Source organism: Musca vetustissima, unplaced genomic scaffold (genome assembly GCF_032173495.1).
Source record: "Musca vetustissima isolate MV318-11 ecotype Yass unplaced genomic scaffold, APGP_CSIRO_Mvet_v1 utg50497, whole genome shotgun sequence".
NCBI classification, from domain to species: domain Eukaryota; kingdom Metazoa; phylum Arthropoda; class Insecta; order Diptera; family Muscidae; genus Musca; species Musca vetustissima.
Window position 1 is genome coordinate 38448 of NW_026875254.1, and position 27715 is coordinate 66162.

A 27715-nucleotide genomic window follows, 5' to 3' on the forward strand; every position below is an offset into this window, starting at 1 on the left:
GTTACAACAGACCGATAATACTCATAGCTGAAAGAAATGAAATGATTAACAAAACTACGATAAGGATATGCCTTGTAAAATGGTGATGTTTTGTGGAAACCCTCTCAATCCAAATATGGCGACAGTTTATGAAGGATATTCTGCGTCTATAATGTAGAACAAATGAAGGTTCCTTTTCTCTCTCACGGAAACATGTAACGAATTAAGTGCGAGCGGTCTTGATAAACTATGCGCACAAATCCTTAAAAAGAATTCCTTTAGATTCGAAAGTAAACGAAATTATTCATCAACAGAGGCCTTACATTGTAACACGAAATATGAAAGTCAAAAGAAGGCGCCACCCAGAGCAAACCCTATGCTCCCTAGAGAAGTAATAGGAAAAAATGATAACATATCTCAGTTCAGATATGAACGATTTTTAGCTTCTGAGCGATGTTACGACTGCTAACATGCCGGTCAACTGCGATCATTTCTCCGATTTTATCGACGACGGACCTACCTGTGTGAGGTGCGTCTATAAAATTGCACATAATTGGCTGTTACAGTATCGGAATCATAAACACCATTCACAATTTTAGTCGCTTGGCTAGCATTTTCGCATTTGTCAACGAAAATCTGTAAAATGTACCGAATTTTCTCTTTGTTCACTTCCATTTTTAACACCCTGTAACTCACAACTGCATCAAACAAAAAAACAGCAAAACAATTTTTTTCGGCGAAATGTCACCCTTCCAACGAACACAATACCAATCTGAAATTGTTTGATCGATTCTTTACGAGAAATCTATCAGTACAGCCATCTGCCCAAAAAATAATGGATTTTTTCCCCAACCTAATATTTGGAAACGTTTGGATTTAGGTTCAAGTTTTTACATAGAATCCATACAATGGGTTAGTAATTTTCTCAGAGCACGGAAAAACAGACAAATTATAAAGAGATAGACAACTAAAATGTTCCCGACCTATTTACAAAAATTTTTGAAGAGACTTAATAACGTAACAATTTGTGTATTAAGAGGTCGAAATGAATGATTGTTTTGAAGGTAATCTTCGAAATCAGTTTCTGAATACATTTTGTAAATTTAGTAATATGATTTAAATGATTTAAAAAGAGAATAACACAATAGTTTCACTCATTATATGAAAAAATATGGTTTACAAATTATCAGAGGTGTACCAATCACACAGTAGGGTACACAAATTATTTGAAAATTTGTTGTTGTTGTTGTTTATAGAAGTACTTGGCCAGGTTCCAATATCGGTCCTCTTATTGGAATAATAAACACATTGTAACTTAAATTTCTAAATTAATCAATGAAAGCCAGGTTAAGTTCGGCTGAAGTGAATTTTTTATACATTCGCATTCAACACACCTAATCGGTAGGGACCTTTACATGAGGTCTATATCAATCTTTTGCCTATTTATTCTCTTAGAAAACAAAATACAAAATTGAAATCTTCGCGTTGCCGTGGTTCACAATAATACGTTTTTCGAATATTTCCGAAGATTTCACAACCATTAAGTATCGGCGTCCTACTTTGCTCAGGCGGAGCAGTTTCCACATGACCTTTTGAACAAAGATCAACATGCTCATTTTGACCAAAATTTTTTTTCGTCTGATTATGTGGTCTTTTTAATTGCCAAAATTATAACATAAACATCACGAAATTGTACATGGTAAAGGGGATCTGGACAACTACTAAGTACTAAATTTTGCGCAGAATAGAGTATATTGATATCCGGAAATTTTACCAAATGCAAACCTCGCGAAATGATGGAGTTTTAGTAGAAGTTACGTAGTGGTGCCGTAAATTGTGCCGTTACAGTTTTTTCATTCGCAATAATTAAAGAAAAAAATCAATTCAATGTGATTTTCGAATAAAGATTTGTACATTACGTCCACATGAAATTATCCGAAGCTCCCTACGTTGTAACACAAAATGCCAGGAGATGGCGCCCCCCAGAGGAAAATGACATCACAAAAAAGCAAAGACTCCAACCACTATAAAAAAATGCAAGGAGGTGTTGTTTCTAGAAAACTATAGATGACAGTCCCATTACCTAGAAAGGGTTACAACAGACCGATAATACTCATAGCTGAAAGAAATGAAATGATTAACGAAACCACGATAAGGATATGCCGAGTAAAATGATGATGTTTTGTGGAAACCCTCTCAATCCAAACAGTTTACGAAGGATATTCTGCGTCTATAATGTAGAACAAATGAAGGTTCCTTTTCTCTCTCACGGAAACATGTAACGAATTAAGTGCGAGCGGTCTTGATAAACTATGCGCACAAATCCTTAAAAAGAATTCCTTTAGATTCGAAAGTAAACGAAATTATTCATCAACAGAGGCCTTACATTGTAACACGAAATATGAAAGTCAAAAGAAGGCGCCACCCAGAGCAAACCCTATGCTCCCTAGAGAAGTAATAGGAAAAAATGATAACATATCTCAGTTCAGATATGAACAATACTGTGGGGGAGAAACCTACCTTTGTGCATCAATGTAGAAGTCCTTTTTTATCACTGAAACAATTATGCTCAGAATTCCTGAATATCAAGATTTATTCTTTACATGTTGTAAAACAATAAAATATTACTCTTGCTGAACTTCTTAATATCATAGTACACCAAATAATTCTTCAGGAGAATCCTTAAATACCTTTTCGGTTGGAAATTTAAGGTTAATACTCTCATTTGTATGTTTTTGTTTTATGAATCGTGTTCATAATATATAGACAAATATTTTGAGTTCGAATCCCACCGAAGAAGAAAAATCGCTTCAATGAGGGTTTCAAATAAAGATCCCTACATCACTTCAGGATGAAATGATCCGAAGCCCCCTTACATTTTAACACAAAATTAAAATGACAGAAGATGGCGCCACCCAGAGAAAAATGGCAACACCAAATAAGCACAAGCCCCAAACACAGTATAAAATTCGAGGATTTGTTATTTCTATGCAACTATAGATTTCAGCCACATCACCGAGGACAGGTTACAATAGACCAATTATCTACAAGGAGTTTTCGAGTAAGATGGCGACGATTTGTGGAAACCCTATGCTAGAAGTAATAGGAAAAAAACATAACATATTTCAATCCAAATATGGCGACAGTTTATGAACGATACGAACTGAAGAGGCAGACCTGTGTGCGTCAGTCCTGAGTCCTTAAGTACCTTTTTGGGTAAATCTAAGATTCATTTTTGAATTCTTTCATTTGTAATTTATTGGTTTATGGACTGTATTCATAAATTTTAGGAATGTTTTTATTTTATTAATTTGTTATTATCAAATAAAAAATAGATGATGTAGATCATATAGTGATCCTTAGAAACTACATCATTAGCGGGGGCCAAAGGTGTTTTTCTGACTGAAAATATTAGTTTCATTTTTTAGATCATTTTTTAATTTTACTCCCTGTGAAGTTATTGGTTTATGAACTCTGTTCATAAAATATCAATTATGAATTATTTATGAACTTATTTATTTTAGTTTATCTTTGTGTTTCTCTTTTAAATGTTACTAAGGTTAATTTTTATATTCGACCTTCCTTGGGAACAGGAAATTACTGATTCATGTACTGTAATCATAAAATATAGATAATCCTTTGTAAAATTAAACAATTTTTATCTACACAAACATTTTGGAAAGTATGAGTACAGGAGTAAGCCACAAGTCACGTTAACCCTCTAGCCAGAATTCCAATGAACATGTTTCGTAATAAAACTCTTTCTAGTCCGGTAACCTCGAGATTTAATTTTAAATACATTTTATTACACCCTTGCATTATGTGTGTGTGCGTTCGTGTTTCTGTCTGTACTTACATTTACGATTGATTTTATGTTGTTGTTGCTGTTGTTATTCTTTTTATTATTATACATTTTTATTGTAATACTAAACGTTTTAATTATATATTCACATTGACGAACGTAATAAATTAAAATTGAAAAATAAAAAATAAACTGAAGCTATTAGGGATATTACCATTAATGGATTTATTTTTTAATTAAAAATTAACTTAATATAAAGTTTTATTAATTTTACGTTTTTAAATAGATATGTGCACCCTAATAGATTTATTTCAGCGTTTTTACCTTTCTCTGTGTGTATTTGTGTGATTGTTGTGGATATAAATTCACTGCTACAACTGTGTCTCCCATTGAGACGAACAACTAAAAGTGTAGTTTTTAGTTACAGTTTTCATTTTTGTGTGGGGGGAGAGTTTATTTTCTTTGCTCTACCTTTTAAGGATTTATTTTCATTTTCTATTTATTTGTATTTTCTTATTTTTTGTTTCTGTTTTTTTCTTTTTTGTTATTATATTTAAGGCAACGGATAGTGATTTTGTTCAAAGTCTTTCTGATGATCCATTAAGGATTTCTTTGACGTTTCCAAACGACGATCGGTGATGGCAACAAACGGCAGACGCTGTTTGCGTCCCGTTAGTCCGGCCCCAACCAAACGGGGTGAGGCATCCACGACACGATGGTATACAAATGAATTACTAACAGAAGCCGGTGATGATGATGACCTCGACGATGAACGTGTGGATGAAGACGACGATGCTGAAGAAGAGGTATTACTCTTGGACGTATTTGAAATGTTGGTGGATGGTTTGAGAATGGTGGTAGGGATAGTTTTATTCTGGCTGCCATTGAAACGGGCCGTTGTCGATTTGGGCCCTAAACCGTGGCCATTGTAGGCCACAAAACCACCAGCATTGATGAAATTATTTTGATTACTGTTTCCATAAATTGAAGGTGTGACACGTCGAAATTCTGAACCAGAACTGGGTGCAAATTGGGCACTACGTGACCTCGGGCGTTGTATGTAACTACCAGCAATTGAGGGATATGAGGGTAATTTGAAGATTGCTGGTTTAGGTGTTGCTGGGGCCACCTGTGCTGTACCCGCAGCCGTTGCCACCTGTACACCTCCCCCTCCTTGTTGTTGTTGTTGCTGTGTTGCTGGTGTTATTAATTTTTCCATTTGCCAGGGAATTGGTGAATTTCCTGTGTTTGATGAAAATGCCGAAAATCCTGTTGCTGTTGTTCTTGTTTTTGTTGATTTTGATGACGATGTTGATTTACTTGCAATTTCCTTTTGCCAATTTGTGTCCTGATTCGGTGCCTGCTCCTCTTCTGTTTCCATAGAAACACTAACATCTTCATCTGGGAAATGATTTTCAAGTTCTGGTTCACTATTATTGCTGGCATTGTCGTTTTCCCTATGCGACGAACTGCCGGCATAAGGTGATGCTACCAACATTGTCGCAATTGTTGTTGTGGTCTTAGGTGTAGTGGTGGTGGTGCTGGTGGTTACCCGTTGTTGTTCAAATAAATCATGAATTTGCTTCTGGCGCTGATGATAACGTTTACGTTTCTCCTTTAGATAATCATCATCGATACGCACCGACATACTGCCCACACTGCCACTTGAATCACGAGGGCCTGGTTGCAGTTTCGAGCCGGCCCATCGCAATTGTTGTGGTGGTCTTGTGGGTGGCGGCAGAGTACCCTCCAGCAGATCCAACAACTGTTTATTACGTCTATTGTATTTACGTATATAAGGTGGTAGATTTTCTTCCGCATTGTCGACGACATCACGATTGCCACCCAAGGGTGTCCTTATAGCCTCAAAGTAATCTTCATCATATTCATAATCCTGATAGTTGCCCAATTGTTGTTTTTGGAGATTTTGTAATTCTAACTGCTCCCTTAGTTGTTCGTCGTGCAGTTGTGATTGCACGCGGGCTAAGTGTGGCCATTTGGCATAGTAACGTTCGAATTCCTTTAGATCGGTAATTTGATGGACCAACTCATGGACTCTGGGCTCTTCGGGTGTGGTGGCATGTTTGCGTGATGGTGGTGGCATTGGGGTTGTGGTAGCCGTGGCCGCCATCGCTTTTTTGGGTATCATTTTACGCTGATAGGCATGGTTGCGTGAATGATGATGGTGGTTATGTTGGTTATGCTGCTGATGATGGTGGTGATGTTTCTGATGATGGTTACGTATGTGATGATAGGGTGTATAACCACCACCTGTTGGTCTTCCCATACCACTACCCGACGCCCGATCCTCCTGATGCACCGTAGTCTTCACACCATTTCTCAAAACCGGACTCAGCTTTCGATACCAATCATTGTTCGTGTCCATGCGATCACCTTTGGTAATGAATCGCGCCTCACTGGCCCGAGCATCATCATCATCCTCAGTTTCCAAATAATAATTGATTTGTCCTTCGTAAAATGGCTTATTGCTGGCCGATACCCCATGCATTGTTGTTGCCTTGTCGCCACCATTCCTTACCGATTTTAATACAAATATCGGTGAGGGTGGCACAGCCTTACCGCGTTCCATTTTTAATTTCTTATGATACCTTAAGTTATCTTCATCGCCATGACGGTTGGTGTCATCCATTTTTATGAGTTTTGTTACCGTTGCTGTTTTTCTGGGACTCTCCGTCCGTGGGGTGGAGGTTGTCATCTCAGCGGTTGTGGTCTGCGCAGCCACTGTTGTCGTCATCGTGGGATGCTGCCTTCGCATCATCATGGCCGAATAGTAATGCTGATAATCCTTATATTTCTTTTTATGTATCTTATGACCATAATGCTTACTATTGCGTCTTAAAGATTTCTCCCTTTCGAACAGCGATAGTCGTTTATTTTCCTCGTCTTGTTCGTACGTGTTGGTGGTGGCGGTGGCGATAGCTGTCGCTGGTGTCGTTTTGGCCACTGTTTCCATTTCCATTTCTGTTTATAATCCGGGATTTTGGGCAATAATTGTTGCAATTGTCGCAGCCGTCGTTGGTGAAATTTTATGGCATTCGTTTTGGTTGTTGCAATTTTAATGTGCGATACATGTAAAGAATCGGAAAGAAGAAAAGGCGGGAAAAAGAAAATGTTAGTAATATTTCAGGATGATTCGTAACGTAAAAAGAAGAGTAAAATTATTTAGCACAAAGGGAATTCAAGTTTCTTGGGAAATTATACTAAGATCATACCACTTTAGCACTATGCGATAAATAATTCTCACACAAAATTTTTATGGAGTATAGTTTTTATTGAGCTGAGGATAAAATGTCTTACAACCTATTACTTCATTGATTGACTATGTTGTTTTGTAAAAATTGTGTGAAATTTACTACACCTTTTTCATGTTAATGGAAATATTTTGGTTGATATATATAACATTTTATTATGTCCCTAACAGGTATATTGTGAGGGTATTATAAGTTTGTATGGCCCCAAAATGTTGTAACGTAACGAAAATATTACATCAGCCATAGTCATAACCAGAGAACGTAAACAAACAGTACGATACCCGTACGAATCACACAAATTCACAAACTTTTCATTTGGTTTGAATCGTTTCGTTCCTAGTACCAAACAAAACCACAAACTTTTCAAATCAAAAAGAATAAAACGGTACGATTGCTTTAGTGTACTTCTGTTTGTCGATGTTTAGTTGAAACGTTTGGGAGTTAAACGAAAATGAAACGTTTTCAAACGTTTGCTCGAATGATAATTTGTCGTGTTATGTTTGTTTGTTGATGTGCATTTTGTTTTCTGTTGTTGGGACTTCGGTGGTTGTTTTGAACAACCACCACCGCCACTCGTCATAGATCATTTCGCTCGGCAAACGTTTGGAAACTTTTCGTTTTTCGTTTCGCGCCCAACAACGGTTCACAATTATGGCCCGAACATCAACCAATTTAACATGGCGTATTATGGAGTAGAAGTCCCATTTTTTTGCCATAATTTATAATTTTCGCAATATCTTACGTGGGCAGTTCGGAAACTTCTTAGACTAGCACAAAAAGCGCGGTATAAACATAAAGTTAAGTGTTTTGGAAACTTCCATCTCTGTTATGAACACATGTTAAATTTTGGTTCGATCTGGCAACTCTTTCATACGAAAACAGATGTTCAAAAAAGACGCTCGTACACTGTGGAACACAAAAAATAATTATCATTAAATTCCAAATAATTATGTTAGAAGAGCTAAATATAGAAATATCAGCATTTTGGAAGTATGCGTCAAGAGATTAGATACGGCGGGGCAAAATTTCCTATTTCCAAGACCTTGGAAAATATTCGTATTAAGATTTCTGGAAATTCTTGCATTTCTGTCGACTCTCTGAAGTCCACAATTCAGGAAATTTTTAAAAACTCATTTAAACGGGATTTCACCATAAAGTTTTACTATATAATGTCTGAAAATCTTCAAAAAGACTGCATCTTAAGAGTATTTGGTAAAAGACAAAATTATTCTACATCGAATTTTACTATTAGTTACAAAACAAAATATATTTGTAAGCTGGAACATATCAAGGAGGCGAAAATCACATCAATTACAGACCCTTTCATGACTCAAATTTCGATTTCACTTTTTTTTTAATTTTCCCTTTTGATAGGAAAAACGGGGGTACTATTATATGGGAGCATTGCAAAACATGATCGGATCCCACTAATATCTACAGATATAGGCTAAGTTTTTGCAAGATGTCAGAAACATATATCGATTGGTTGAGGATTTCTTAATTTACCGGCGCTAAATGAGCAATTTTGATTATCATTGACGGGCCAACAAATCGTATTGATATTAATGTCTTCCTTTTACATGAGCCCATTAAGTAAAAATCAAATATAAGACTAGAGCCGTCAACAGATTTAAAATGGACCAGATTATCATGTGGGGTCTATTTAAACATATTCTATTGCAAAATTCTTCAACGAATTTGATGGTAAAACATAACTTGGCTTATTTTTTCTATTCAAGTATCTGATTCAGTAAATATTTTTCTATAGAAAAGCTATTCAGCTAAATTTTTCTATTGAAAAACTCTATTTAGCTAACTTTTATAATATGAAACAACGATTTAGCGAACTTCAATTCTCGCTACCTTTTCATATAAAAACTTAATTCAGCTAACTTTTACCACTATGTATACCCAATTCAGCTTAAGAAAAATTCAATTCACCTAGCATTTTATCTGGAAAATTAAGGGGTTGTGCAAGATTTCAGCCACAAATAGTTTGAAGCACCTCCGCATATGGTCAATATTTTTATAAATGCCAAATGTTGTATTCCTTATGAGAAAAAATTAAGTCGAAGTTTGTAATATGTTATCGCATTGTAGATTCCGCTTAACTAGATTTTTAGTTCTATACGATTAATATCTATCACTAAATTCAAAACTCAATAATAATATAATTGACATATCATATTTGATCCTTTGATTATAGTTTTTAATTGTAATTTCATATACATATATATTTTTTTGTAATACTATAACGTGTATTTTTTTAATATAATGATGAATATTTCATATTCAAGGTTTCTTATTGTTATTTCGCATTGTCTTTGCCCTGTATGGTTTTATTATTGTAGTGTATGAATGTATATGAAATATACATATATAAATGACATTGTTATTTGCAATTGAAATGCTTTTGAATATTTCATGACATAACGACAACAAAACGGAAATAGCCACTTACAATCACACCACAATCATTTTCCCGACAACTGTTATTGATTGTGCGTAACAGTGGAATGCACATACATACAAATTGTTTAATATTAAATTCTGTTTCTTTTGCTTCAGCCACACATATATTATTGGCACAGTGTTGGAATTTTATAAAATTTCATTGTGTATTAACTATTTATGTATTAGCTTTAGAATTCCATATTGACTAACAAGTTATTATCGTATATTTTTTACAAACCTTATAGCACATTTTTATCACATATTTTAAAAGTTTGCAGGCCCAACAAAATTTACACCTCTCTTCATTCTTGGTTTTTCATTATAAATCTTCCCTCAAAAGTACGTTTCTACTACAAATTAAATTATTCAATTCAAAATTGTTTGCTTCCTTTTATGTATTCGTTCCTTGTCATGCCACATTTCATTGTTGTCATTTAATGCTGATTATAAATGGGTTTTCCTTTGGTGGTTGTCATCTTCAAAACCACGAAACCAACTTCATTTTTATCATTAACAAGAAACTGTTAACGTTTCGCTGACAGCGGCTAAACCGCAAATAGTGGTTAAGAGACAATTTAAATGGCCGGAAGAATAGACGAGGAGCGAAACATGAAAATGGTGAATAATATAGACAGAATATACACATATATAGAAATCGATTGGCACAATATGAGAGATAAAGAAAGAACAGAAATGATTGGTTTTTCTAAAGTGGGATTGGTCACAGAACCTACGGTTTTTATTATTCGCCGATCGTATTAAAATTTTACGAGGGTCCATTGTTATTATTCGAAGTTCATGGAGTTTTCAACTGGGTCAGTTTTACAAACGCAAGTAAGCCAATTACAAAATATTGTGGTAATAATGAAAGAATTGCATTTATATCAATGAGCCCGCAGTTGACATAGAATATTACATGAAAGGTTTAAAAAAAATTGAAGAATGCCCCATTTAAATTTGAAAACGAAAATCTCAAAAACTCTTGGACGTATCATCGATTAAGGCGTCAGAATCAAGTGAAGACAAGTGTGCTTTACAAACTTAAAATCCGTTTTTCGAAAACGTTTTTTAACGCGAATCTAAAATCCCTATAATACCGAATATTGGGGGTACCGTTATATGGGACCTATCCTGAAACTTGGCTAAATTTTTTATAATTTGTGGCACGGAGATGTGCTAAACAATGAGAACCCAAATTACAGCCAAGTCGGTTGGAAAACGAGTCCAAATCGAATATTGGGAGCTACTGTGGATGCTACATCTTAAGTGGACCGATGTGTCCCATTTGCAATACTAAACATCCTAAGAGTACTAGCAATGGTTGTGTAATATTTCAGAGCTCTATCTTAAATATTGAGAGTTCATACAATAGTTATATACCCACAGAGAAATGTATAAAAATTGTGCCCGCCAGTTGTAAAAACACCATTCTTGCCGTCACTTGATGCTAAAACAATAGATCGGCTATATCTGCAAGAGTTGTCAAGATTTTCACTTGAACTTTTATAGGGACATTATTTAAATTTTTAAGGCTTAGTAGGTGTGAATGGCGATGCTGGTTCTGCACCCTACGCTCAGTTGAATGTGTTTTCATCGACTGCAATGGCGTGGTTCATTATAAATTCTTGGCAGAATCTTATTTCACACAATTTGTTCTACAGAAGAAAATTACTCATCAGGATTTATTCTACTAAGAAAACTTCAAACTTTAATTCCTATCAAATTAAGTATCTCTGTTTTTTAATCAAACACGTTTTTAACCTAATTGGTTGTAATTTGGTATTTTTTGGCAAAACATTTGAAGCTTTTGGCCATGATTCTCAAGGACGCATTTTGAGTTCTCACAGGTTAGACAATCTTCCTAATAGAAATGATCAATATTGATCCATAGATTATGGTTACACATATATAACGCCACGTGCAACATTTCGGTATTTTTGTGAGTTTTAAAGTAATTTTATATTTTTGGGATGCACAATAAGGAGAAAATCTTTATGCCAAAATTATCAATATTGGCCAAAGTTACATTATTATGGGATGTAAAATCTTCCTACCAGAAGATATTGGTGTGTAAACACATTTTTCCAGAAATTATTTAATATAGGTAAACTTTTTTTAAATAGCGCCCATACAAATGTTTTGTTTCATTATACTATCTACCATAAGGTGGATGGCATATTAAATTTGTCATTCCGTTTGCAACATCTCGAAATATTCACGGTATACTCCATACGTTATATATTTTCTTGATGAGAATAAAATCCTATCTCGATTTCGAAGTTTTACACAAATTATGTCGGCAATACTTGGTACTAAAAATGGGATATGTCGGTCCGCGTTATGGCATATCACCCATGTAACGGTATCCCAAAATATTCGATAGATCCTTCGGAGATTTTTTCTCTCAAACACTCCAGGAGATGCTTCACCTGCTTGCGCAAGTACCCATACTTCTGATTCATATACCAGCACGAGTATTAGCGTCTTGTAGAGTATGAGTTTGGTCTGGTGAGAGGTGACCTTGTATCTAAATTGATTACCTAGACCATAGAAGCATCTACTGGTCAATACTAACCTTCTCCGAATCCCAAAACGGTTGTCATTTGTTTTGTTTATGGTGTTACCGAGGTAGATGAAATCTCTGACTACCTCAAAGTTGTAGCTTTCAAGTATTACATTTAGTCCGAGTCTATTAGACTTCTTGCTTGTTAAAATGATCAGCTTGATTTCCTCTCCATTTACTGCTAGACCCACATTGGCAGACATTTTCAAAATTTATCCAAAGGTAGCTTTTATCGCTCGCAACGTTCGACCAGTTATGTCGATGTTATCAGCGTGTGCGAGTAACATATTTTCGGTGTACAGAATGACATTTCTGTTCACCTTTGCCTCTCATTTGACCTTTTCCAGCAGGATGTTAAATCAAATCTTCAAATGTTCAATATACGTTTCCTCCCATATTTCGAAATTTTGGGAAGTATGAGCACATAATCAGAATTGGTTAATATTATGGTGAGGGGTGTAAAAAGTTAGGCATGGCTAAGAACTTATTACCACATAATCCCATACAAAGGTCCTGATTGATTTAAGGAATTTGAATACACAGCACATGCATATCCGATTTTGACCAGAGAAGACACTTATTGTGTTTGAAGTTGGCCAAAAGCATTTTTATTTGTTTTTCTGGTCTAGAGATCTTAAAATTGTGCATGAGGAAGGCTAAGAAATCTTGAGCGGATCAAATGGACCAATCCTTTTGTGCGAGAAATTACAAGATTTTCTAATATTGTTTAGTATTACAAATGGACCGGATCAAATGGACCAAGGCTTTTATGCCAGAAATTGCAAGATTTTCATTCTATGCCGTATACATTTATTCCAGAAGACGGAGGGAGCTATACATACATATTTACAGAGGACTATTCTAATATTGTTTAGTATTACTATTACAACACTAGAGTTCGTAAATATCATCCTGATATCTATGCAATTTTGCACTATGTTTCGGTTATGGTGAAGTGCGACTTACATAGGAGATGAAATGAACCAAAAAAGAGTAGTTTTTCTAGTCGCTTAGAGGCCTCTTTTTAAACCCGAACACCAATAAATACAGGGAATCTAGTCAACGAAAAAGCTGTTTTGATAATGATCGATGAATATTTTTCTAATAAAATGAACAAAGACTTATGGATGTCTCTCTAAACCTTGAAAAATCAAGTTCATTGATTTGAATCATACGGAAACTTCAATGTGAAAAAACCGAATTTTTTTTTTTTTTTGGATGATACCCACATTTTTGAATTAAGCCTGGAACAAATTAAAAATTTTAAAAAAGTGTTAGTTGCTAGATCACTTTTAAATTGGCAACACTGCATCTACTAAGTATTACTTGGTAGATGCAAATAAAGTTTATTAATTAATGTCGTGTATTCTTCTAAAAAATTACGAATATGTTAGTACATGGTTTTGAAAATATCCAGCATAGAGAGCATTTTTAGTAACATTTTGGAATTCAAATAATTGAATTGCTAACGCTTTTTTTCATGTACATAATACTAATTTATTATTTATGATAATTACGAAAATGAATTGAAAAAATCTACTAACCTCTATTGCCGCTTTGATCATTTTGCTGTTCATTTGACTTCAGGCCTTCAACCGCGTTGTTATTACCCTTAGCATTGAAACTGTATTCAGAACTAGCTTGGCTGTTTTGTAACGACGACATCAAATGCTGTTGGTGTGGTTGTGACTGTTGTTGACGACCTTCACTGCTATCCGGTTGTGAGACATTTCCATTTGTTCGACCATAATGGGATTTTTGGAAATTTGTTTCTTTTGCTACTCCTGATGTTGCCGCACGATAGTGAGACATATATTCCTCTTGGCTGTCAAAGTTACTGTCGCCGTCGTCTTTTGAATTGTTGTCACCGTTTGCAATGGTGGTTTGTAGTGGAGCCGTGGCATGGCGTTGATGTTGTAGCGACTGTTCCTGTTGTTGACGTTCCTGTTTAATGCGTGTATATCGATTGGTGGCATCATCCAAACGTGCTGCGCCATTATGTCGTTTCATTTTACGTGGTATGAACATATTGGGACGGGAATCTTTCACTTCATCTTCAATTTTGCTCACTTGCCAAGAACTTTGATTTTCATCGTTTTCCTCGGCGGCTATATCACCAATGGCATCCTGAGATTGTTGTTCTGATATTTGCCTTTGTGATGGTTGAGTTTGTTGCTGCTGTTGCTGTTGGGTTTGTTCCCATATCGGCTGCCTATCATAATCAATATTGGCGCCATTGTCATCAGTGTCAACATCAACATTTTTATCAGCTTTACTGTCATTATAGGTATTGTCTTCATCATTGTCAGTGCTGATGCTGCTGCTGTCATAGCTACCGTTGTCGGCATCGTCGCCATGGTGGTGGTCATTTTCTCTCTGGTCATTTTCATCCTTCGTGGACAATTTTTCGTTTTCATTCAAGGAAGGTTTATTAAATTTCCTTTCATTTAATTTCTTTATTAGTGACATCTGTCCCCTGCCTCCCTCTTCTTTATTATCTACATCCGTTGTTGCTGCTGCTGATGTCTCTTGCTGTTGATGATGAAGTTTTTGTTGCAGCTGTTGTTTTTGCTGTTCCCGCTGTTGTTGCTCTTCACGTTCTTTTTGTTCACGTAATTTCTTTTCATGCATATATTTAAAACGTTCATATTCTGCACTGCCATCGTCGTCATCCTCCTCATCATCATCAATGGCATCTTCATAATTGTCCATAGCCGTAAAGGATGAGAGATCTGTTTCGGGGAAATCATATGTGTAGCGAGGACTTGTGGACTCATATTTAACATCCGGCTGTTGGTTCCATGATTGTTTCCCATCGGAATTAAATTTCGTTTTTGGCTTCTTCTTCGTCTCTTTAAAGATGTCCTTCTTATTAAAAGTTTTTCTTAAATTATCCACTTTTGTAACCCCATCGACATGACCCGGTCTCACCTGGGTCATGTAAACAATGCCAGGGCTATTTGCTTCATCGCCATTGTTATTGGTGTCATCACTGGAGTTGAAATTTCTTTCACTGGACCTTTGCGATTCCAGAATCTAAATTACCGAAACAGAAAAAATAAAACAAACGGGGAGAGAACAAAGAAAACAAAACAGAAAAAAACTGTCAGTGAAATAAACGAAGTAAATATACACATGTACACACACATACATAGACAAAGAGTTGCAAATAAAGTTAGCTGTCCTCCTAGGTTTTTTATGTTTGTTCCACTTCCACAAGGAAGATGTTGAAACTTTATTAGTTTGTTATAGTCCCAGAGAATGGGAGAGCAACAACAAAAAAGCAGCAGCATGAACGGGTTTTAATGCTTCAGTTAACTTTTGACTTTTTTGCAGGCCAAAGAAGTCATAAAAAATCATTGATTAGGTTTTTCAACATTTTCCCTGTCATCACTGCCAATCCCCTAAAAAGGAAGCAGTCATTGACTTTTTGGAAGTAAGTGGATATGTCCAGTTTTTTTTTCTCTTGCTTGCTTACTTACTTTGGATAACAAAATTGGGCTTTAAATTCAATTTTTCTTTATTTGTCAATGGGAAGTTTTTGGTAGATAAAATAAATTCTTTTGTGAAGTTAATACACATTTTTCTAATAAAAAGTAAAGATGAAGTATGTGGAGGAGTAGAAAATGCTAACTGAAATGCTAAATTTCAGATGTATTTGTGAATCATTTTAATTACAAATCGACTTAAATTATTATCGTCATCATCACTTATATACTTATAAAAATGGGCATATTTAAAAAATTGCTTATTACATGACCTCTACTACTTAGGATCAAAAATGTTTCTAAAAGTGTTCAAAATTGTCCGGGTATTTATACATTCAAAACAGTGGTACAGGGTATTAAGTCTTTGTGCATATGTTTGTAACAGGCGAAACGAATCGAGATAGACCCATGAGAATAAGCATAGAATCACTTTCTTAGTCGATTTATGCATGTCCGTCTATCGGTCCGTTCGTCCATATATTTTTGTGAGCAAAGTTCAGGTCGCATTTATGATCCGATTTGGATGAAATTTGATGTTTGAGTGCCACACCAATTAACAGAAAAAACTAGGATAGATCGGATTTCCATCTGCGAAGCCTTGGCCAAACGGATATAGACCCATTTCTTAAACGGATGGTGACTGAAGATGAGAAATGGATCACATATGATAACCATGTGGGAAAACGATCTTGGTCAAAGAGAGGTGGGACTGGAAGGAGATTATTTATTATAAGTGGCTTCCATATGGCCAAAAGCTAAATTCTGATCTCTACTATCAAAAATGAGACCGTTTGAAGATATATATTGACCAGAAACTGCCGGAATTTGCCAATAGGAGAGGTGGTGTGTTCCACCAGGACAACATCTACAGACACTCGCCAGAGCTGTCGGGAGCTTGGTTGGGACTTGGCACCAATAGATAATCATATTTTTCTTGCATTGCAAAATTTCTTTAATGAAAAAAAAAATTGGCATCTGGAGAGGATTGTGAAAATCAACTACTCGAGCTTTTTGCAAATAGAGAGGAGGATTTCTATGAGAGAGGTATTATGAAGTTACCTATAAAATGGCAAACAAATTATATTACTTTTTTCTTCAACCTAATATTTACTCCCTAGAATATAGACCGAAAAATATGACAGTTCATCCAAGAGGACAGTTCATTTTCAATATTGTCACACTAGAAGATGTGAATATATCGCTGATCACTGTGATATTTAAACGGATATTCCGGTTATGGTCTAATACGACCCCTATAGTTGTTATTGTTTTATCTTTTTGTCTTGAGTCCACACTTTTAAGCCGAACATGACAAAATATTTAGTAGGTTAAAATTACCGTTGTTCACTGATTTAGTAGTTTTTGTCTAGATTTTTTATACATTGTCCAGCTGTTTGAAACGAATCGAATCTATATTTGGGTCAGAAATCTACTTCAACAGCCAGTTTGTTATTAAGTTGTATTATTCATTTAAAAATATGATTATATTAGATTTTATTAGTTCAATATTCATGCAAAAGTCTACGTTAGAATACACAGAATTGAAATCAATACACATTTTACTAAGTGGATCTCCCATAGAATAATTTGTGCGATGAAAATCTACGTATAATGGTTGATAATATCTACTTGATCGAAAAGGAACATTTATTCTAATGGATGAAATTAGGAAGTCTGAGGGTATATTACCGTTTAGTATTTTAATTACTATCATAGTGTTCAACATAATACGTCTACTTTTTAATGTAGGCAATCGAATTAATTTTAACCTGCTAGTGTAAGAAGGCAACACAAAGTCACTATTCCAATGTAAACCTCTCAGTGCAAAAATTAGAAATTGTTTCTGCACTGATTCAATTTTATCGGAATATATTGTATATTGGGGATCCCATACAACAGAACCATATTCTAATATGGGTCGCACAAGAGATGTAAAAAGTTGTTTTGTAATGTAGGGATCAGAGAATTCTTTAGCCCATCGTTTTATAAATCCTAAGACACCGTGGGCTTTGTTTACCATAGAAATGATATGATTATTAAAATTTAATTTTGGATCCATTAAAATACCAAGATCAACAAATGAATCTACAGTTGATAAAACAGTACCATTAATATTGTATTGCCTTGTTAAAGTAGAAGATCTGGAAAAACACATATGCTTACATTTGTTTAGGTTTAAATCCATACAGTTTAATTCGCACCATTGAAAAAGGTTATTTAAATCATTTTGAAGTAAATCAACTTGCTTCATGGAGTTATGGGTGATAAACAACTTGACATCGTCAGCATACATTAGCAATTTGGAGTGGATTATTGCATTTGGTAAATCATTTATAAATAGAAGAAAGAGGAGTGGACCTAAATGACTTCCTTGGGGAACACCGGAAGGAACATTAATGGATTTGGAGAGACAATCATCAAACAAAACTACCTGTGATCTATTTCTCAAATAAGATGATATCCATTTAACTAAATTTATACTGAAACCAATTTGATTTAATTTATATATTAAAAGTTCATGGTTAACCCTGTCAAAAGCTTTACTGAAGTCAGTGTAAATCGTGTCGGTTTGATTACGCTGAATAAAACCTTTTATGACGGTTGAGGAAAATTGAATAAGATTGGTAATGGTTGAGAGGCCACTACGAAAACCATGTTGATATGGACTTAAGATTGGCTGAACTTTATGAGAAATTACATCAGTAATCAGTTTTTCGAATAATTTTGGAATTGCACTCAATTTAGCAATTCCTCTATAATTCGAGACATTAGTTAAGCTACCAGATTTGTGTAAAGGAACTATATAGGATTTCTTCCAGAAGGTCGGAAAATTACAATATTTCAGGGAATAATTGAACAATAGCGTTAAAGGGATAGCTAATGTATCTGAACAGTACTTTAGAATTATGCTAGGAATGCCATCCGGACCTGGACTTTTAATTGATCTTAAATTACGTAGATTTTTAGAAACATATTGACTTTGTAAAAAAGGCATAGATATTTCATCTATCGTCGATAATTTATAACTATATGTATCTTTATTTGGACAGGGTGAATATGAATATGTTGTAGCGAAAAAAATTGCAAAGCAAATTTTGTTATTATTGTTTGACGAATTAATAGTAAAGCCAGTGCGAATCAAGAATAAAGCTTCGGAAATGTATGCTTTTTGTATACCCTTCACCACACTGTGGTGAAGGGTATTATGTCTTTGTGCATATGTTTGTAACAGGCAAAAATAATAGAGATAGACCCATGGTTCCTTTTGAGAATATTCATAGAATCACTTTCTAAGTCGATTTATGCATGTCCGTCCGTCTGTCTATGTTAAATTGTAAACAAAGTACAAGTCGCATTTATGATCCGAATTGGATGAAATTTGGCATAGGTCACTTATTCGGCCCTATTGAAATTGGGAAAAATCGGTTCAGATTTAGATATAGCTCCCATATATATATATTTAACCGATTTAATGTAAACGGTCCCTATATATCTTTCCATTTGCACGAAATTTGGTGCATCCTAATCATTTAGGTCTAGAATGATGTCTGCCAAGTTTCGTAAAAATCGGTCCAGATTTAGATATAGCTCCCATATATAGTTTCGTCCGATTCCATGTAAATGGTGCACCAAAGTCCCTATATATCCTTCGATTTGCACGAAATTTGGCATAACGTACTTAATTGAGCCTAGAATGATGTCTGCCAAGTTTCATGAAAATCGGTCCTGATTTAGATATATCTCCCATATCGCCCCAAAGTCCCTATATATCTTTCGATTTGCACGAAATTTGGTACAGCCTAATCATTTAGGTCTAGAATGATGTCTGTCAAGTTTCGTGAAAATCGGTCCAGATTTAGATAGATATAGCGCCTTTTATTATAGTTTGATTTTAAGTAATTGACGCACCATATATATTTTCGCCCGATTTCAAGTAAATTGGGCATCAAACTCCTCATGTTAGTCAGATTGACATCAAAGTTTGCACATCGTACAAAATTGGGCATAAAATTATATAGTTGCGTTTTCTAGAAGTACAGACATAGCCCAACGGATGAGCTATTTATATTTGTTTGAAGTCGATTTACATACTTTATGGATAGATCTAGGTAGATTCACATTTAGATAAAATCACATATTTTATTTCATCCAATTTCATGCTAAAAGTCCTGTTTAATATACCCATAGTGGTGATGGGTATCATATAGTCGGCCCCGTCCGACTTTACTACTTTCCTTACTGGTTTGACAGATGTGCCATTTTGAGTATGATGTTGTTGTTTTTTGCATTTTATCTCAAAGCTAAATTTTGCAGATCTTATTAGAAGGAAAACATTGCTGAAGAAGGAAAATCTATATTTCAAGTAGTTCGCGTGAAAAGCAGTGCGTATTACTCTACCCCAAGTCGAACAAATTATAAATTAAGGTTTAAACAAAACCTTACTTAATAATTCAAATCCCAACTAGAATTTTTCTCCACCATCATATGCTTTCAGATTTTGGCGCTGCCGATTGGTTCAAGATTTTCGTGCTGCACGGTGTAATCGATTTATTATTTCAGTAGTTGTTTCTATAAGAGTCCTCGTTCTCAAATGCTGTAATCATAATCCAAATAAAAGTTTAAGCGATGCTCAATCAATTTTCTATGCACCTGGTATCAATGTTTATTAATGCGTCTTCATTAGAAGACATGCGACTACTATATAGTCCTCAGAACTTAAGGAAGGCTGTATATCTTGGGTATACCTTATGGAACTAACTGGTCGACTGGTCGATACACACTACACTTCCCCATATATTACACATATATCAGTCTTTCTACTATTAAGATCATACATGTTTTATGAACATTTGTTTCGTATGCCAAACCACGCTCATGTGTGTTATACAGTAATTGATTTCAACACAAAAATTCTTTAAATATTTTATTTGCACACTTAATAAAAATTCACTTTATGTTACCAATATTACTACGTATGTAACCAAAATCCAGCTGCAGCTACAAAGATTTAACCTTTAATTTGATTGGTCATAAAAAAATAACACTTTTGACGTTACGACCCCAATTTAAATTGCATATTCTGGTACAGAGATATAAATATTCAGCTTTCGCTGTTTGCTTGCTTTGCTATCCATGAAAAAAAAACACAGATAAAAAACATAGCCAACACCAATTCTTGGAATTTCATTATACCGCACTAGCCTTGGGATATTTGTACGAATGGCGACTGTATTGGTTGGTTGGTGATAGTTTGTGTATCCGTATCTCTTCTATAGGTCACGCAATAATTTTATAAACATATTCCGTACATTGATTGACGGTTTGTGTTGTGTTGTATAGCGGATGCCTTTAAACGATATTGACACAATATTGTTGAGTGGTCTCCCGCAACCGAAAAAAATCTGCTGCTGCTGTTGTTATTGCTGTTTCGTTTGTGTACTACCACCAACATCGGTAGGGGAGAAAGTACTATGGGAAATGTTATCGTTCACACACTGCAGAGTGGTTGGTTAACCCAGAAATCAACAACAATTTAATAACCCAAATATCCACAACATGTCATGCTCCAAATATCAACTGTACAAGTGTACTGTACAAAAAAACAACACAGCACATACAAGTATATAAATCGACAAATCGATATGTGTTCGAATTATTACTATGGCGCATAAAAATTGAAAAACCATGTCACACAATAATATTGCCATTTCAAGCAAGTAGTAAAAGCCAAAGAGAAGAAGAAAAAACAACAACAACTAACCCAGCATAAAATGTGTCACTTGCGCCATGAATTGTAACAATTTTCGATAAATATTTATGAAGCCCCCTTTACTCAACATCCAAAGGCTATGTGTAAAACAAACTTCAGACATGTTCTTTGGGGTGGGTCAATATAAAGATGTGTGTTTGTGTCTGTGGGCTCATTGATATTTTTTTAGCTTGAAAGTCCACTTTTTTGATGTTGTATAACTAAATGAATGAATGACAGAGGGACTGCCTGAATGGCTGTCTAAAGATGAAAATATGAAGGCCAGAGACCATCAAGATGTATGAAATTCAATTGAATTCTCTCATATATAACCCATTCACTCTGAATGTGAATATGAAGAACATCAGTGGTGACACATTTTCTTTATGATATGGCCCGGATTGATACAAACATAACCAACAGAGGTAGTAGCAGCAACAACAACAAAATGGCAAAAAAAAAACATCCAAACGCTTCCAGCAAGTGTCTTTTATGGTAGAAGAGTAGATTTCTATAGAACTGTTAACCCTGTTTTGTCAATAAGCTCTGAATGATGCTTAAGGAGTGGGAGAATAGGATGAGAGAACTATACAATGAATAAGGAAAAGGTACACACACACTCTCTCAAGAACCATGTACATACATACATATGCCTATGTATACATATTTCAAAAGAACACAAGGTACAACTACTTGAAAAATGTTCACTTTCACTTTTAGCCGAGCTGGTATAAGCAATAACCAGTATTGCCAATCCTTTTTAAATCAGCAGGTTAACTTTGTGCCACATTGGACTAATGGACAATTTAGGTCATTTCGATGTGGTTTACATACAGTAGATTTCACAAATCAAATTTTGATTGAGGTAAATATAACGGAAAATTGAAATAGGTGCCTCGGACTACTAACCATAAATCAACTTTGAAAACGGATTTTAGTGTTTCCCAAAATGAAGTAAAAAATAAACAAATAACCAGTACGAAAAATAGTAAAATTGGATTGGGCCGACTATATGATACCCTTCACCACTTTGAGTATATTCTACATATGCATCCTAACAATTCCTTCGAGGGAACATTGACATGATATTGAATGAATTTCAAAATGTAATATTTATGAATATGTGAAACGACTAACATCAATTTATACACATGCCTTTCTGTAACCTATTCTAAATTTTTATTTCATTCTGGAAGATTTAGAGTCGTTTGCGTACAATGGGACAACCTTGTTTAAATCGATTTATAGCAAACTTGATATACGCTCTTCGGTATGCCGCACTGTTCAAAATTTTATCTCAATCCGACACCAGTTGGAAATATATATGGGAGCTATGTCTGCACTTGCACCAATCAAAAAAAGCAATAACGTTATTCTAGCTCAATATGATACGTTGTGCAAAATTTCGTGTCAATCGGACAAACATTGATATATGTGGGAGCTATATCTAAATCTGAATTCAACGAAACTTTCCAGAGACAAATTATTTGTACAAAATTGTGTGCCAATCGGACAAATTTCGGGTCTTTTGTGCACAGTTTATATAAAATCGGACGAAACTATAAATCTGAACCAATTTTAATGAAATTTAACACGAAAGATATGTGGGACCTTGGTGCACCATTTACACAAAATCGGACGAATCTATATATTGGAGCTATATCTAAATGTGAAACGATTTTCACAAAACTTAACACACATTATTCTAGACTTAATTCAATACATTATGCCAAATTTCGTGCACACCGAATGATATATACATAGTTAAATCGGACGAAAATATATATAGGAGATACAGTCGAATTCGGTTAAGCGAAAACGGCTAATTCCAGAAAATTTCTTTCTCTTAAGCAGGATTTTCAATTAACAGAACTTCGGATTAGCGAAAGTCGTTGTGCTTAAACGAAGTTTTCAATCAATATCTGAAAAATCGTGAAATTTATTAATCATATTATAAAATGAATTGAATAAGAACTTGTTTTTTCGTAGACAATAGCTTGGATGGTTGGAAAAATGTGCAATATAAATTTAGGGCAGCACATAAAAATTTTAATTAACTTCGTCGCCCTTACAAAAATTATATTTTTTCTCCTAAACGGTGCTCGTTTCATATATATTTGTGTCTTTTACAGATTTTCAAAAAACCGGCTTTTCTTTTAAGAGAATCAAAATGTTTGAAAATTCATCCGAAATATTAGTTTAAAATTTTTAGTTTCAATTAAGCGATTCTTTTGAAAAACCGGCGTTCGCTTATCCGAATTCGACTGTATATCTAAATCTTAACTGATTTTTCCCAATTTCAATAGGGTTCGTCGTTGGGCCAAATAAATGAGCCTTGCCAAATTTCATTCAATTGGGATCATAAATGCGACCTGTACTTTGCTTCCCATTTAACATGGACAGATAGACGGACGAACATGCATAAACTCAAAAATCGGGTAGGTATGGTACTCTAAAAAGATTTTGTATGGTTCCTACTCAAAACCTTAGTTAGTGTTTGGTAAGGAGATTAGCTTCCACTGTGAGCCCAAAATATAAAATTACTGTAGATTACTTAAATTTCCGAAATTTGGGGGGGTGATGCTATATCGGAGGTTTCCTAAACGTGTATTTTGTGAAATATTTGCCACCCAGTATTAGTTTGGGAAATCATTATGACTTTATTTAACATGCTTCGGAATGTCCGATTTGGCCAAATATGCACCGTTTTGTTGTATTATTTGTTGCCATTTTAAAGGTAACATCATAATACCTCTCTCATAGAAGTCCTGCTCTGTATTTGCAAAAAAACTATAGTAGTCGATTTTCGCAATCCTCCCTAGACACCAATTTTGTATCATTAAAGAAATTTTGCAATGCATGAAAAATATTATAATCGCCAACCAATCTCCCGAAGTTTCTGGCGAGTAACTGTAGATGTGTGTGGCCTAGCGTTGTCCGTATGGAACATGATACCACTCCTCTCAATTCTGGCCGTTTATGGTCAATTGTAAATGGTTTAAAACAGTTTTATTGTCGATGTTTAGCTCCTGACATGCTGGTCATTTCTCCGATTTCATCGACATTTTCTACGAAACCAAAATTGCACATAATTGGCTGTTACAATATCGGAACCGTAAACAGCCTTCGCAATTTTAGCCGTTTGTTTAGGAAACCTCCGGTATATCGGAGGTTTCCTAAACATGTATTTTGTGAAATATTTGCCACCCAGTATTAGTTTGGGAAAAAAAGAAATCATTATGACTTTATTTAACATGCTTCGGAATGTCCAATTTGGGTTAAATATGCACCGTTTTGTTGTATTATTTGTTGCCATTTTAAAGGTAACTTCATAATACCTCTCTCATAGAAGTCCTGCTCTGTATTTGCAACAAACTATAGTAATCGATTTTCACAATCCTCCCTAGATACCAATTTTGTATCATTAAAGAAATTTTGCAATGCATGAAAAATATTATAATCGCCAACCAATCTCACGATGTTTCTGGGGAGTCACTGTAGATGTGTGTGGTCTAGCGTTGTCCTGGTGGAACATGATACCACTCCTCTCAATTCTGGCCGTTTCTGGTCAATTGTAAATGGTTTAAGGGAACCTCCCCTCCCACCCTTCTCGATTTTATTTTTTCAAGATTTTCAATGGGCTGGTAAATCAATACCAATGCTTGTTAATGTTTGTAACATTGCCCATATATATCTGACGATTTAAAAGAGAAGAAAAATAATTTACAAAAAATTTTTGTTATTGTTTTGTTGTTGTTTTTTGTAATTAAAGAAAAGTCCTTATTTTTGATGGTGGTCATGATAACTCCCCACTGGAACATCGGAATCGGAAAGAGCACATGTCTGTCTCTCGTATGAACTAGGATTATTGACTTCGTTCTAAAATTAACAAAATGTTTTTTTTTTTACCAAAAACCAAGTTAAAAAATAAGGAAGATCTTCACCGAATGGCTTTATCCTAGTTCATACGATAGCTATACACTCACAGAAAAAGGTGTACAAATTTGGAATCGATTGGGTAATTAGTTCTCGAGTTTTCTTGAAATTTTGTAGGGACATTCTTGAATTAGTGTAGATTCGAATTAAATCAAAAAAATTGTTGACCCCGTGAATGGGGGGTCCCCTTAAAACAGTTTTATTGTCGATTTTTAGCTCCTGGGCGATCCTACGACTGCTAACGACAACTTCAATCATTTCTCCGATTTTATCGACATTTTCGACTGCCGGCCTACCTGTGCGAGGTGCATCTTTAATATCAAAAATCTACGAAATTTTAACATGTACATAATATATGGAGCGAATCCTGTGTGGGTTAATGTGACAGCTTTATTTTGTTTTCTAACCATAGATTAAGTGTAACTAGACTAGATAGTGATTTCGTATATTTTAGTATTTATACCCTACACAACTATGTTGTCAGGGTATTATAGCTTTGTGCAGCCCCAAAAGTTTGTAACGCCGCGAAATGTTGGTCCTAGACCCACCTTTAAGTATACCGATCGTCATATCTCGACTAGCTGAGTCGATCTAGACATGTGTGTCCATCCGTCCGTCTGTCCATTATAATTTGTAAACACGGTACAGGCCACCGTTATGGTCCAATCTTCACGAAATTTTGCATGTAGGATGGGTTCTGGCCAATGAAGACCCCTATTGTTTTTGGGAAAGATCGTTTAATATTTAGGGGATGAAATGGACCAAATACTTAATTTTTGTCGATTTTTCTGGTCGCTCCAGAGGCCGCAAAAATGGCCCGAACATAGTGAAATTTTGCATTGAGAAGGGGATCGGGCCAAAGAATAAGCATGCCTCTTTGGATACAGATGGGTCAATATTTAGCGGGTCAAATGGACCCTGGCTTTTGTGTGAAAAATGACAAAATTTGTATTCTATGGCGTATATATTTACTCCTGAAGGATATAGACCCAAGAAGTTGACAAAGTATCCAAGAGGAGTGGTTGACCGTTAAATTAATACCAATTAAATCGTAGTATGTGCTCGGATGTGGAAGTTACACCTAAATATTTACAGGTGTCTCCATATTTGTATATTATTTACTAACCCATTATCACTCTAGAGAGCGGAACTATAGCGCTGATCACTTTGAAATGTTCCATGACGTTCCAGTTATGGTAAAGGACAAGGCCTATAATTTTCGGTGATGATCAGATAATAATTTTGGAATGAAGTGGATCGAATACTTAATTTTTGTGTTATTTTCGATTCGATCTATAGACCACAAATGAAAGCGAACATCACAACACAACCCACGATGAAGGGAATCTGGACAATAGCTGTACTGAATACTCAGTGTAAAGAAGTGATTTTCTTTACCTCTAATCGGGCAAGAGGGTGCAAATATCGCGAAATATTGCCAAAGCTCGGAATAAACATCCGCAGAAAATTTGAGTTCCGTGGTAGTTGTATATGGTATCATATGGTCGGCCCAGTCCGACTATACTGCTCCGCTCACTGGTTTTTACACATTAAAATTAAAATGTGTAAATATCGAAATGGAAAAGTTAAATGTTTTATATTTACTCAATCCACTTGGTACAATATGTTGTCGTACACACCTCACAAAAACTGAAACTACAATTTCAATATTATAGGGACGAACAAATCGTACAATATTTCGTACTGTTTAGCAATTATAGTACGAATTTCCAAAAATGCACCAAATAAACTACAGGGAAAATTTCCTATTTTTTATAAAAACCCTACCCATGATACACTATATTGTCGTTTGTCATACTGCCCTTATATAACGAATTTTAATAGTCCTACTCTATCACTCTCCTATGCACTAAAAGTGGCCCTCTTCCAAAATCTAAGATTCACATAACTATCACATTTTTCGAACAATTTTCATATAAAATTATTTAAAGATTTTTTGGACGAAAAAATCCCAAAAACCCTAGCACACACTGTCTTTCAATTCCGCAACCATTCTGTCCAATTGTCATTGCTCTCTTATCTTTGAAAATATTCATGAGACTACATATATTGGCAAACATATGATGGTGATGATGATGAGGATAACGATAATAGCAAGTATGTATGTTGCTGCTTATAAAGATAATAACAATATAGCTTGCCCGCACTCTCTATGTGTGTACCATATGCATCTGATTGTGTGTGAGTGTGTGTGTTTGCCCATGTCAATACTTAACATTTAGGTCACAACATCAATATGACCTTAAAACAATTACTTACAATGTCAGCTTCGGCATCTGCATCTGAATCATCGTATGGCAAATTGACATCAATAATATCGACACTTTCTCTGCCTTTAGCACCAATGCCAATGTTGCTCTTGATGTTGTTGTTGTTCTGTTCCTTTTCCTCAATCTCTTGCAGATGTCGTTGGTCAAATATATCCTCAGGTATTGTTGTCTCATCTTGCAT

General features: G+C 35.1%; 1 protein-coding gene across 1 annotated transcript; it reads right to left on the bottom strand.

Annotated features, from left to right (window-relative positions):
* Positions 1–4300: 4300 nt before the first annotated feature.
* On the bottom strand, positions 4301–27715 carry LOC133337730 (putative mediator of RNA polymerase II transcription subunit 26). Its single transcript, XM_061545936.1, has 4 exons — positions 27524–27715; positions 13615–15106; positions 4980–6763; positions 4301–4910 (listed from the first exon to the last, which is right to left on the bottom strand). The coding sequence occupies exons 1-4, from the start codon at positions 27713–27715 to the stop codon at positions 4335–4337; spliced, it is 4044 nt and encodes a 1347-aa protein (XP_061401920.1). The 3' UTR covers positions 4301–4334.

Coding starts and splice junctions, on each gene's coding strand:
- LOC133337730 (XM_061545936.1), bottom strand. CDS start 27,715: ATGCAAGATGAGACAACAATACCTGAGGATATATTTGACCAACGACAT. Junction 6,764..13,614: donor TGATCAAAGCGGCAATAGAG/GTTAGTAGATTT, acceptor GATTATAAACAG/AAATGGAAATGGAAACAGTG. Junction 4,911..4,979: donor TGGAAAAATTAATAACACCA/GCAACACAGCAA, acceptor GGTACAGCACAG/GTGGCCCCAGCAACACCTAA.